This window comes from Ammospiza caudacuta, chromosome 6 (genome assembly GCF_027887145.1).
Source record: "Ammospiza caudacuta isolate bAmmCau1 chromosome 6, bAmmCau1.pri, whole genome shotgun sequence".
NCBI classification, from domain to species: domain Eukaryota; kingdom Metazoa; phylum Chordata; class Aves; order Passeriformes; family Passerellidae; genus Ammospiza; species Ammospiza caudacuta.
In genome coordinates this window covers 15,948,024-15,958,521 of record NC_080598.1, presented here as the reverse complement: position 1 = coordinate 15,958,521, position 10,498 = coordinate 15,948,024, and the positions used below count along the sequence as shown (strand labels likewise).

Genomic DNA, 10,498 nt, shown 5'->3' with positions numbered 1-10,498 from the left:
GATAGGTGCAGTGCTGCAACAGAACTGTAAAGAAATCTGGGTTTGGCTCTTAATGCAAGGCAACTTAAGGTAGGTGAATTGTAAATCAACACAAATATTTTAAAGGTACATATATTTTAAATATAGCACAAAGACCTATTGTAAAATAAGAAAAGAAAAAGACCACAAAATTCTTACCTGGACATGTTCAGCACCCAGTTTTAAACAGGATTACATTTCTAGTTTGTTAGAATGAATAAGTATGAGCCTTCCTGATTTCTTTGCTTCTCAGGGTTCCTACCAACAGGATTGCATGCATACCTGATTATAGCACTACATATCAATTTATATGTATGTGGAACTTTATATATATGTGGAACTTTGACTTCTAAGCTGTCTTTGAACTTTTCTAGAAGTTACTAGCATTGCCTCTCTTGAACATTAAGACAAGCTGCAAAATTTTTCTAACCTCATCTAGAAATCTAACATTCTAAAACAAAATGTTAAACCAAGCAGATCTAACCCTTATAGAAAAATAGGTTTATTGAACAAGTGCATGGGTAAGCACAAAAGAAATATCTACTTGAACATTTAGCAGCCAGAAATGAAGAACCTTTTTTAGAATTTTCTTTTTAATCAATGTCTAAGAAAATCATTTGGAATGTCAAGGCAGTGCTGATCATTTTTATTTATTTTTTTCCCCTAGTTTGATATGCATGTTATATTCTTGGTCTTCCTAACATTAGGTCCATCTCAAACATTCTCTGTCGAAAACAGAATCAAAAGAACACAGCAAAGTTAGCAATCAGAGTTATATCCACATGCACCAGGTTAAAAAAGGGAAAGGGGGAGGAATAAGCATGTCTAGTTGTTTCCCAGGGGCTCCCCATAGTTTGCATAGCGTTCGTGTTCCAGGTCACTCAGCACATTCCGCTTCTTGCCAGGAGTTCCAGCCCCGACGTCAGTGCGAGGGTAAGTTTGCAATTTGTGCAACTCTTGAGACAGCTTGCCCAGCACACAAGTACTCAGACTGGCACAGCGTTTGGAAATGGGCTTATCCAGGCTGCAGGGGGGAAAAAAAATAAAAACATGCCCGAAGGAAGAGTAACCTCAAGCATGCACATCCATGCATTTCTTCTCCGTGTTAAAGATCTACGGCTAGGAAACTTAAACATTCACTCAAAACAAATCCAAACCCTCCACATCACAATCCATGCAAGGCAAGTCCATACAAAAGCAGTCAGAAGGAAAACACCATTTGTTAATGAATCCAATTTTGTTGACAAGCAAGTCCATTAGCCTTTTGGATGCTCGTACAGTCAGAGGTCAGGAAGCTGAACTTCCCCCACATCCCGCATGCTGTTCAGTGTCTCATCCATCCCCATGCATTGCAATGCAAATCCTGTTAGGATAATGCAAGTGCTCCTGCATGCCTTTGGTCCCAGGGAGAGTGGCGCTGCTGCTGCGTGCATCAGGAGGAACACATCCCTCCTGCCAGGGACTTTCCATGCCTTACAACAGCATGCACTTGCACGACAGAGAATCCAAGAGTGACTGAGGGATGCCCTAACGCTCCCACTGGGAAGACATACCTTTTGCTGCCATATTTTAACACAACCTACTCATTCAAGCTCAAATCGCCCTCCACTTCCAGAAGTAAGAGACAGACAGAGGCAGGTTAACTAGGTGAAAGCCATTCTCCTGACACCAACACTAAGATGTCTCTGCAGTATCATCCTTTACCAGTTAGCCACAACCCCAAGAAAACAAAAAAGATCTTGACCTGCAGACGGTCTGCCCAAATGGCTTTTGCTAAATATACATACATATTGCATAATATCAAACATACAACACCCCCACATTGCTGTTCTGCTGCCCAGGGCTGCAGTCCTTACCTGTTCCCCTCGGAGGCTTGCTCCAGCTCCTCTGCTGTCATCTGTATGAACTCTTTCACCAGCGCGTTTAACAACCGCCGGGCTTCGTAATCACTAAGAGCCACCCGCTCCGTGAGGGACTCCAGGCCAGGTCTGGGCAGAGGCAAGGGAAACAGGGTGAGTAAAGCCCAGGCTGCTGCAGGGAGAGGGATTTGGCAGCCTGTGTGTCATTGACAGTGCCTTTGTGCCTTTCAGTGAATGTGCGAGCCCCGACGTGCTCTGCTCACACGCAGCTCAGGAGGTTTAAAGATGGAATCAAAATGCCCCAGCACAAAAAGCAGCCTCCTTTCTCCTTCACCGTGGTCTGTTTCCCTCCTGGAGCTCTCAGGAATATTAAGCATTTTCATCTCATTCAGACAGAGCACTCAGCAACAGGACCGGCTTCTTACCTGACTGGGGCTGCCTGGAAGCTGTCCATCTGGCACACAACCAAGGCATAAACAGCAAGGAAAGATGAAATCTTCAGCATAACCATGATTTCCTCTCTACAACAAAGAGGTACATCAGGCAATGGCTGTTTTCCAACCCTCTCAATCCTGAAAGTTCCACTAAAGAGGTCATTGCTTCCCAGCCACAAGTAGCACAAATATGAACCGCTTTATATTTTGGATTCACCTTTTTGTTTGTTGTGATTATTGCTATTGTGCTTTAGTTTTCTCATAATTTTATTATAGCTTGGCTCTATTACAAGGCAGAAAAATGTGGCTTTTCAGACCTGCAGTTATTTGCATTCAACTTAGAGCAGTCTTCCTAAAACTGGCAGAAAATACGTTCCTCTGACTAGTGCACACAATGTCACAGACAGTGTGCCCGACACGGACAGATACAAATCACAAGGAAAAACCGTAAGTGTTTAACATTTTTGAGAACCAAGTGCCCTTGTTAGCACTTTACCTGAAGCTGCCTGCTTCTTGCCAGCCAGCACACTAACACCCCAGTTCAGATTACACTAAAAATTAAGTAGTTTAATTTCAATAAACACTTCTACTCTGAAACCAGAGAACAGGTAAGTTAAAAATCAGTCATAAGCAAAAAAGCTGTAAAAATATCTATTACTGAAGATATGAGATACACCTCTCTCACAACATCAGTGTCTTGCACTCCAAGGAGCGCATCACAACCACCACATCGTCTTCATTTTTGCCAGCTCCCATTACTCGACGGGAACCATGACCCCACTTCCAAAGGACGCCTCTCATCCCCGCGGCTCCCCGGGGCGCCCCGGCCGTGACCTTTGCCGCAGCACTTTGTCCTGGCCGGACACGGACACGCCACGTCGAGGGAGCGGCCGAGCGGGGAAGGTCTGTCCCCCCAGCCTGGGCTCCGCTGCCCCGCGCACACGAGCCGCGAGCGGCGGTCCCACAGCCCCGAGCCGCGGCGGGGACAGCACGGCGCGGCGCTTACCGGGTCGGGCGCGGAGCAGGAGGGACGCGGTGCCCGTGTCGGTGTCGCCGCAGATCCGCGGGTCCCGCACCGCCCGCCGCCCCTTTATACCTGCCGCCGCCTGCGTGGGCGCCCGCGCGCGCCCGCCAGCCAATCACCGCGCCGGCCGCCCGACGGGACCCGCTCCTCCATTGGGCGCCAATCGGGCCGGGCGGTGACGTCATGGCCCGCTCCGCGCGGGTCCCATTCACAAAAATCGCGGCGGGCGCGGCGCGGCCGGGGCGCTGCGCAGGGCGGGGCGGGGCGGGGCGGGGGGGGGCGGGGGGGGGGGTCGGGTCGGGTCGGGTCGGGTCGCTCCCGGCGCGCCCCCGCTGCACCGCTCACGCGTGGCGACCTCTGCAGCAGCGGGACCGCATTGCAGAGCGGGGCCGCTCCCTCCCTCCCTCCCCGGGAATTCCCGCCCTCCCCCGGCCGCCGCCGCCGCTCCCGGCGCTCTCCCGGCGCACCGAGAGCATCCCGCACCGGCGGGGTGTGCAGCGAGGCAGGGGCACGGCGGGCGGCAGCGCCGGTCGCTGTCCGAGGGGAGCACACCGGGGCAGCTCCTCGGCAGAGGAGGGAGCGCTGGCGGCGGCACCCGCCGCTCCTCACCGGGGCCGGGGACAAGGGACACCTTCGAGCATCCCCGTGGCGGCAGCGAGCGGCTCCGTGCTCTGCCCTACCGGGCGCCCGCACCGCCCCCCCGGGCCGGGACCGAGTTTCGTCCAAGAGGAAACTATCAGCACCACCAGCATCTCCATCACAACTCCAGAGCAGGTGCAGGTGCAGGTGCAGGTGCAGGTGCAGGTGCAGGTGCAGGTGCAGGTGCAGCGCCGTTCCGCGCACGGAAGATGCTCCCGGGAAGGGGGGCTGGCCCCGCGCTGCCCGGCGGGGATTACCGGGCAGCTGCGCGCCGCCCATGCCTCACCCGCCGAGCAGCCTCTGTCACGGCAGCACCTGCCTGCTCAGGATGTTTGCCCGGGCGGTGTTTGCCCAGGCGCGGCGGCGGGGACACTCGACACGGGGGGGACACTCGACACGGGGGGGACACAGCCCCCGGAGCGGGCGCGGGCAGCGGCAGAAGCGGCCCGGCAGGGATGTTCTGCAGCGCCTGGGCGCGCAGAGCGCTCCCCCCGCGCCCCGAGGCACCGGGAGCGCCGGTCCCGCCCGCCCCAAGGCGCTGCGCGTTCGCCGGGCACGGCGGCCCCGCCGCTCACGGGCTGCCCGGCGGGCAGGGACAGGCAGGGACAGGCAGGGTCCCCGACCGTCCCCGGGACCCCCGGTGCGACCCCGCTCCTGCCCTCGCTCCCCGGCAGCGCTCCTCAGCCCCCGGCGCTGCGGGCACTGACTGGCAGGAGACGCCCGTGTCGCTGTCGCCGTCCCCGGCGGTGACACGGCGCCAGCAGCGCCCCGCGCACACTGCGCGCACTGACTGCGCAGGTGAGCGGCGCGCTGCATGGATGGCGCCTTTCCCTGCTCCTTCCGATGGATGGGAGCGCTCCTGGGAACATCCCGGCGGCTCCTCGTTTATGTTTTTGCAGCCGCCGATGACCGGGTCACTGCCGGCGGCAGGAGCCGTGTGTTCAGCGGGGGACGGACAAATCTGGGGCGGGCGATGTTCTGTCGATGAGATTTAACTGGGAAGTTTAGAGAAAACCCAGGAGCACGCAGCATCCCTGGCGAGCGGCTGCCGTCGTGCAGGGACAGCCGTGCCCATCGCCAGCGCCTCTCGCGGCGCCCCGGCCCCCTCCCGTCCCGGCGCCGCTTCGCCACCCTCGTTTGGCAGAACCGCAATTACAAAACCCTCTCGGTTTTGGGGGTCTGGGTTCCGCTTTTTTGCAAGTGACAACCCAAACCACTTTTGGGTTTTTTGGGGGTTTTTTTGGGTTGATTCCCCCTTCTCCCCAACACGTCTTTGTAGCCCTTCATGAGCAGCATCCCTCGAGGCGGTGGCAGAGGGGATGCTCCCTAGAAGGATTTCTCCTTCCCCCCCGCTCTGCCAAATTTGAAAGTTCGTTTTAAACAGCAGCTCCTTCTCACATATGCTCACCACGGGAATCCCCCGGGAGAAGGAGTCTAAGTATTTGATTTAAAATCTCTTCCGTTTTCGCGACTCCTCTTCTGGTTTTAAGGTAGTTTTTCTGAGGATATGTTTACAAATATTAGGCAGCACCTAAAGGAATGGCTCGGCTTTAGTTTTGCTGTTTGAATATGATTTATAAAGGTACATCAACGGAAATAAAGTGCAGGAATTTAAATGACTGGTCTGCCAGCCTGATATTTCTCTCTATCTCCACTCTTCCTTTTCTCTTCCTATGCTAACAGTTAATTGTTCCCATTTCCTTTGGGCAATTATTTACTCCTTGCCCACATGGAATATTCCCGGGATTAAAGCTAAAACAATAAAATTCCAGACGGTTCTGTTGTAAAAGCGTATTTCAGTTTCCTCCTCCTGGGAGGCAAAAGCTGAATTCTGCCTCGTGGCTGAGCGCAGCCAGTTCAAGCCCTTCTCCTCCTCCCGCTGCCAGGGTGGCTCGGTCCGGGGCTGGAGCCGGCGATTACAGGATTGCAGGTGCCAACATTTCTACTTTCAGCTCTCACAGGAAGGAGTGTAAATTTAAACCACCAGGTAGGGATGCCAGTGGAGGCACTCCTGTGCGCGCAGGGATGGATGATGTAGCACTTGGGTGTTGGCAGGCGCTCCGGCCGCTCCTTGCCAGCGCTAATGGAGGGACTCCCAGCTGGAACGCCGGTCCCATTCCCCGCTCCCCCTTGGCTCTATGTCATCTGCTCTCCCCAAACATATTTTCCTTTTTGCGAATTTCTCTCGTGCATGAGATGGGGAAGAAGGGCAGCTGACCAGTGAGTTTGGCTATTTTTGAAGCTGTAAAAAAGAGGCAGGATTTTCACAGGATCACCTTCTTCTGCTCCTTGATAAATCCAAAAACTAGAGGTTAAACGTTCATGGAAAATCTAGCAGAGAGGAGTACTTTGCAGCACTGCACTGAGAAAGTGAGACATTTACTGAAACAATCTGTTCCAAGGGACTTGTCCTGCCTTTTTCAGTGCTGGGTATAGATTGAAAGCAGATTAAATAAAAAGCCACAGAGCAACGGATTTATTTATTTATTTATTTATTCATTCATTTATTTATTTATTTAAAGAAATCAGATTCTCTAATGCAACCCCCAGCTCCAAGTAAAAGGAGTTTCATTTTCAAATAAATTTGTTTTAATTTGCAGATAATAATAAAAATCTGGGCTATTTTATAGTGACTTTCTCTACACTAAATGCAACTTCTTACAGTATTATACTCTTTTATGTCATTTAACCAATACATTTAAAAGAGTGACCATTTTTTCTACTGTAAATATCACCATTATATTGAGAAGCCACAGACACTAGTGAAGTTCTGAAATGGTAGCAGATGGCATGCTGGTAAACAAAAATACCACATTTATATATTATGGTGCAACTTTTGTTCAATACTAAAATGTAATTCTTCAAGAAAGATAAGACTGTGAGCTGCACAGGTAAAATCTTCATGCCCACCATTGGTTAATATCAGAGAAAAGTGGACCCCATAAAAATGAAAGGGGAGAAGTGATGATGCCATGATCCACAAATCTCCACGAGGGATGTGAGTGTGATTCAGATCTCTGCTCTCTCTAAGTTTGTTATTTTTTACAACAAATCAAGATTTTTCAGGTAAGGACAATGATAAAGCCAGCTGTAAAAATCACAGGCTCTCTCCTTACAAGGAGAACCTGGGGAATCACTTCTCTGGGTTTTTGGTGGATGCCTGGCCTTTCTGATCCAGGATCCTGTCCCATGAACAGCCAGCAAACACTGCTCCTTGGGAAGGCTCTACAAGCCATGTGGGGCAAGGTGAGCGAGCTAACTTTCTAACATTTCATTGTAACCAATTTGCAGAAAATGAAATAAGCTAAGCCAGAGTTGTGCTGCTGTAAAAGCAAGATGTGGGCCAGGCCTGGGAGGTAATCCTTACACTCTACTTTTTGCTGATAAGGTCTAGACCAAAAAGACTTGGACAGGTTGGAGAAAGTCCAGAAAAATCCCAGTAGGGGTTATCAGAGATCCCATAAGAGGATTTAGGGAAATGAGTTCAAAGACCAAGGAAATGTAACAGGAGGAAAGACTATGGAGAAAGGTGATAACAAAAATATAAATACCTGTCCTGAAACAATAACAACCTGCTATATTATATACATATAGTCTTGAAGGGCAACAAAGGAGACACCACACTTGAGAAAAGCTTTCTACAACTGAGAGATTAATGACAGGCAAGAATAAGGTGCATTTCAGTTATGGCACTGAAACCTCTTTCAGTGGAGGATTTCATGGCATGTTACTCCAACATCTGTCAGGAGTGACATATATAGGTGAGATGCTCTGGGAAAGGAATGTAATCCATTACATTTGTTCTCTTCGTATCTTTCTCCTCCAATTTATGTGACACATCAATTTGAAAAGCTGGAGAATGACTTAAACTCTGAAACCAACACTGTAACTTTTGTAGGCATTTGGTTTTGCAGAACTTACATCCCTAATTGGTCAAATTATTTCCTAAATCCTGCTCCCATAGTCTCTGAAAAACCATATTCAGTTTTAGCATAAGCTCAGATCAAGCTTATCCACATAAATAATATTGTACCAATCTATCTTGTGGCTTGGTTTGAATTTGGCCCAAAAAAAAATTGCTTCTTTTTATAAAAATGCAGTATTTTCCTGAGAACCAGAACACTGATATAAATCCCAACACTAAAGCATTTCCTTTTTAATGGACATTAAATCTGGATTTAGGCTGCTTCAGCGCCTGCTTTTGAGAAAGTGGAACTGCTGTTGAGCTAATTAGTGAAAAATACATGAATCACTCTGGAAGCAAATTTTCCTCCAAAATGCCTTAGAAAAGCTCCAAGACTGATTTATGAAAGACATTTTAAACAGAAGATCAGGGTTGCATTGTTTTAATCTCCTTGAAATCTTCTTATGGCACAAAAACCCTAAAAGATTCTGTAGGTTCTGTGGCAATCTTCCTGGATATATTCAAAATCCAGTTTGGAATAATCCTGGTTTATTCAGGAATAATCCCAGGCAGCAGGGGCAGAAGAGCACAGGGACGTTTGCCATGGCTTTGTCACCTTCTGTCCTGCCCCAGCACAGCTCAGCCTCCCAGCAGTTCCTCCAGCCCTCTCCTTCCACCTGGGAACACATTCCCTCCCTCTGACAGCTGGCACAATCCCACTTCTGTCCCAAGCCAAACCTCCAGCAGGCTGACAAGGAGAGCCCCTCACACTCAGCAGAGGCAGGGTCAGACTTGCAGCATCACCAGGGCAGCACTACGGAGGAAAACCTCACCCTGAAAATGTTTCAAAATCAGCACCCTCATGCACTCCATTTTTTTGTACGCTGCAGGTAAAATGAGAGTTGAAAAAAACAACCTCAGAACAGAAAACTAATCGTGTTAAACAACAGTTATAAAACTTTGATTTCACTGCTTGCACAAGTGCTGTGATACTATCTTATATATTGTCAGAGCACGTCAGTGAAAATAACATGAGAAACTGTTTCTCAAGCCCTCTAGTTAATCCTTGCTCGTTGTTTACAGGATGTTGGAAGAGTGGAACTCCCCCTGTCATCGTTTCATCCTCTGTCTTGCCAGTACTGAGGTCTGGTGAGTTTTCCTCAGTCCCTCCCAGAGCTGTGCAGTTGTGCTGACATTTTAGGTCCTGCAGCACAGATTGAGCCTCTGCCTCCAGTGAAATTTGGGGCTGAAAAAGATCTGTCTCCTTTCAGTGCTGGTAAATAACATTTATTTAGGCAAGGCTATTACAACATAATATTTGGTAATCTACTTTCAGCAGAGTTTCTCAGAACCCATAGTCATACGAGACCATCAATTAAAAAGATGAATTTCCAAATTTATGCATAGAATTGACCAGCATCATTACAGGCTTGGCTCAGGAGAGAGTTGTGACATGGAAGTTGATCATTCTCTGTGATGACACAGGCCAAAAAGAACTCTGTGAGTGTAACAGATAACATCTGCCCATTAGCCGAAACTTGTCAGTGGGCTTGTGAAATGAATTTATTTCATGCCAAGCATGCCTGTTTCACATACATCTGTAAAGATTTCTCTCTTTTCCCCAGTCCACCACCAAAGGCAGGGAGCAAAATCTTTACACATCTGTCTGTAAAGAAGTTGTTTTCCTGCACTTTATAAATCACGTCATGATTTCACTGAACAAGAGACATTACTATAGGAATGGAAAACACTTTAACCTGATCAAGATTTTTTTTTCCAGCTACAATGTCAACTCTGAAGAATAAGAAAACCAGAGCCTGTTTCAAAGTTTTAGCTAAGTATAAGTTTGTTTTTAATGGAACTTGGAAAAAACTTAATTTTCTTCCCAGAGTTAGCATCAAGATCTTAACATTGCCACTCAGAGAACAGCCACACCTGGCCGCATATTTCTTCAAAAGTCAAAGCTATATATAAGTATGTGTAGTCAAAGAATACAAAGCCAAATAATTGCTTTCTGATTTTCCTGAGAAGACAGGAAACAATCATTTCCTGTTACTCCAACTTCTGCTTACAGAATTTCCAGTGCTAAGTAATTGTAAAACTTGATGACTAGAATGTTTTAGAATTTAATAAAGATACGTGCTTTAATGGGTTTCTTTACTCAGCCATCATTTTTATAATTGAAATAAAAAAACCTTTATTCATCCTATAAGTTTTCTCATTTGATCATCCGTGATTAAGATGAGTAAAATGTTCCCAAAGAAGCAATTCAGCATAAGCTGCCCACACACTTCTGAAGGAATGAATGAATGAATGAATGAATGAATGAAAAAAAATTAAAAAATAAAAAGATCAATCAGACACTGGCAAGGAATCCTGTGCTTGGACAGCAATTGGAGTCTTGCATCCCTAAACCTGCATCCTTAAGTGATTTCCTCTGTCTACAAGGGTTTATTTATCACTTACTTTTGACAAGTTTCAGTCATCTTTGTCCATGCTGCTGCTGCTTTTTGCCTCCATTTAATCACACATCTTTTAGAGGTTCTCGGACCTTTAATCTTGGTTGGCTCACTATCTTCAAGCATTTGGCTTGACCAAAATGGATTTTATTTTTCTGCAA

At 48.1% G+C, this 10,498-nt stretch overlaps 1 protein-coding gene across 1 annotated transcript; it reads right to left on the bottom strand.

The window, feature by feature from the left end:
* Positions 1 to 544: 544 nt before the first annotated feature.
* CALCA (calcitonin related polypeptide alpha) lies at positions 545 to 3,362 on the bottom strand. Its single transcript, XM_058807605.1, has 4 exons — positions 3,318 to 3,362; positions 2,303 to 2,398; positions 1,875 to 2,006; positions 545 to 1,042 (listed from the first exon to the last, which is right to left on the bottom strand). The coding sequence occupies exons 2-4, from the start codon at positions 2,386 to 2,388 to the stop codon at positions 844 to 846; spliced, it is 417 nt and encodes a 138-aa protein (XP_058663588.1). The 5' UTR covers positions 2,389 to 2,398; positions 3,318 to 3,362; the 3' UTR covers positions 545 to 843.
* Between the last annotated feature and the right edge of the window lie 7,136 nt (positions 3,363 to 10,498).

What these genes read in the sequence shown, in the direction of transcription:
- CALCA (XM_058807605.1), bottom strand. Translation starts at nt 2,388, where the DNA reads ATGGTTATGCTGAAGATTTCATCTTTCCTTGCTGTTTATGCCTTGGTT. An exon ending in TTCCAGGCAGCCCCAGTCAG is followed by an intron (nt 2,007 to 2,302) that starts GTAAGAAGCCGG and finishes GCCTCTGCCCAG; the next exon opens with ACCTGGCCTGGAGTCCCTCA. An exon ending in CAAGCCTCCGAGGGGAACAG is followed by an intron (nt 1,043 to 1,874) that starts GTAAGGACTGCA and finishes TCCCCCCTGCAG; the next exon opens with CCTGGATAAGCCCATTTCCA.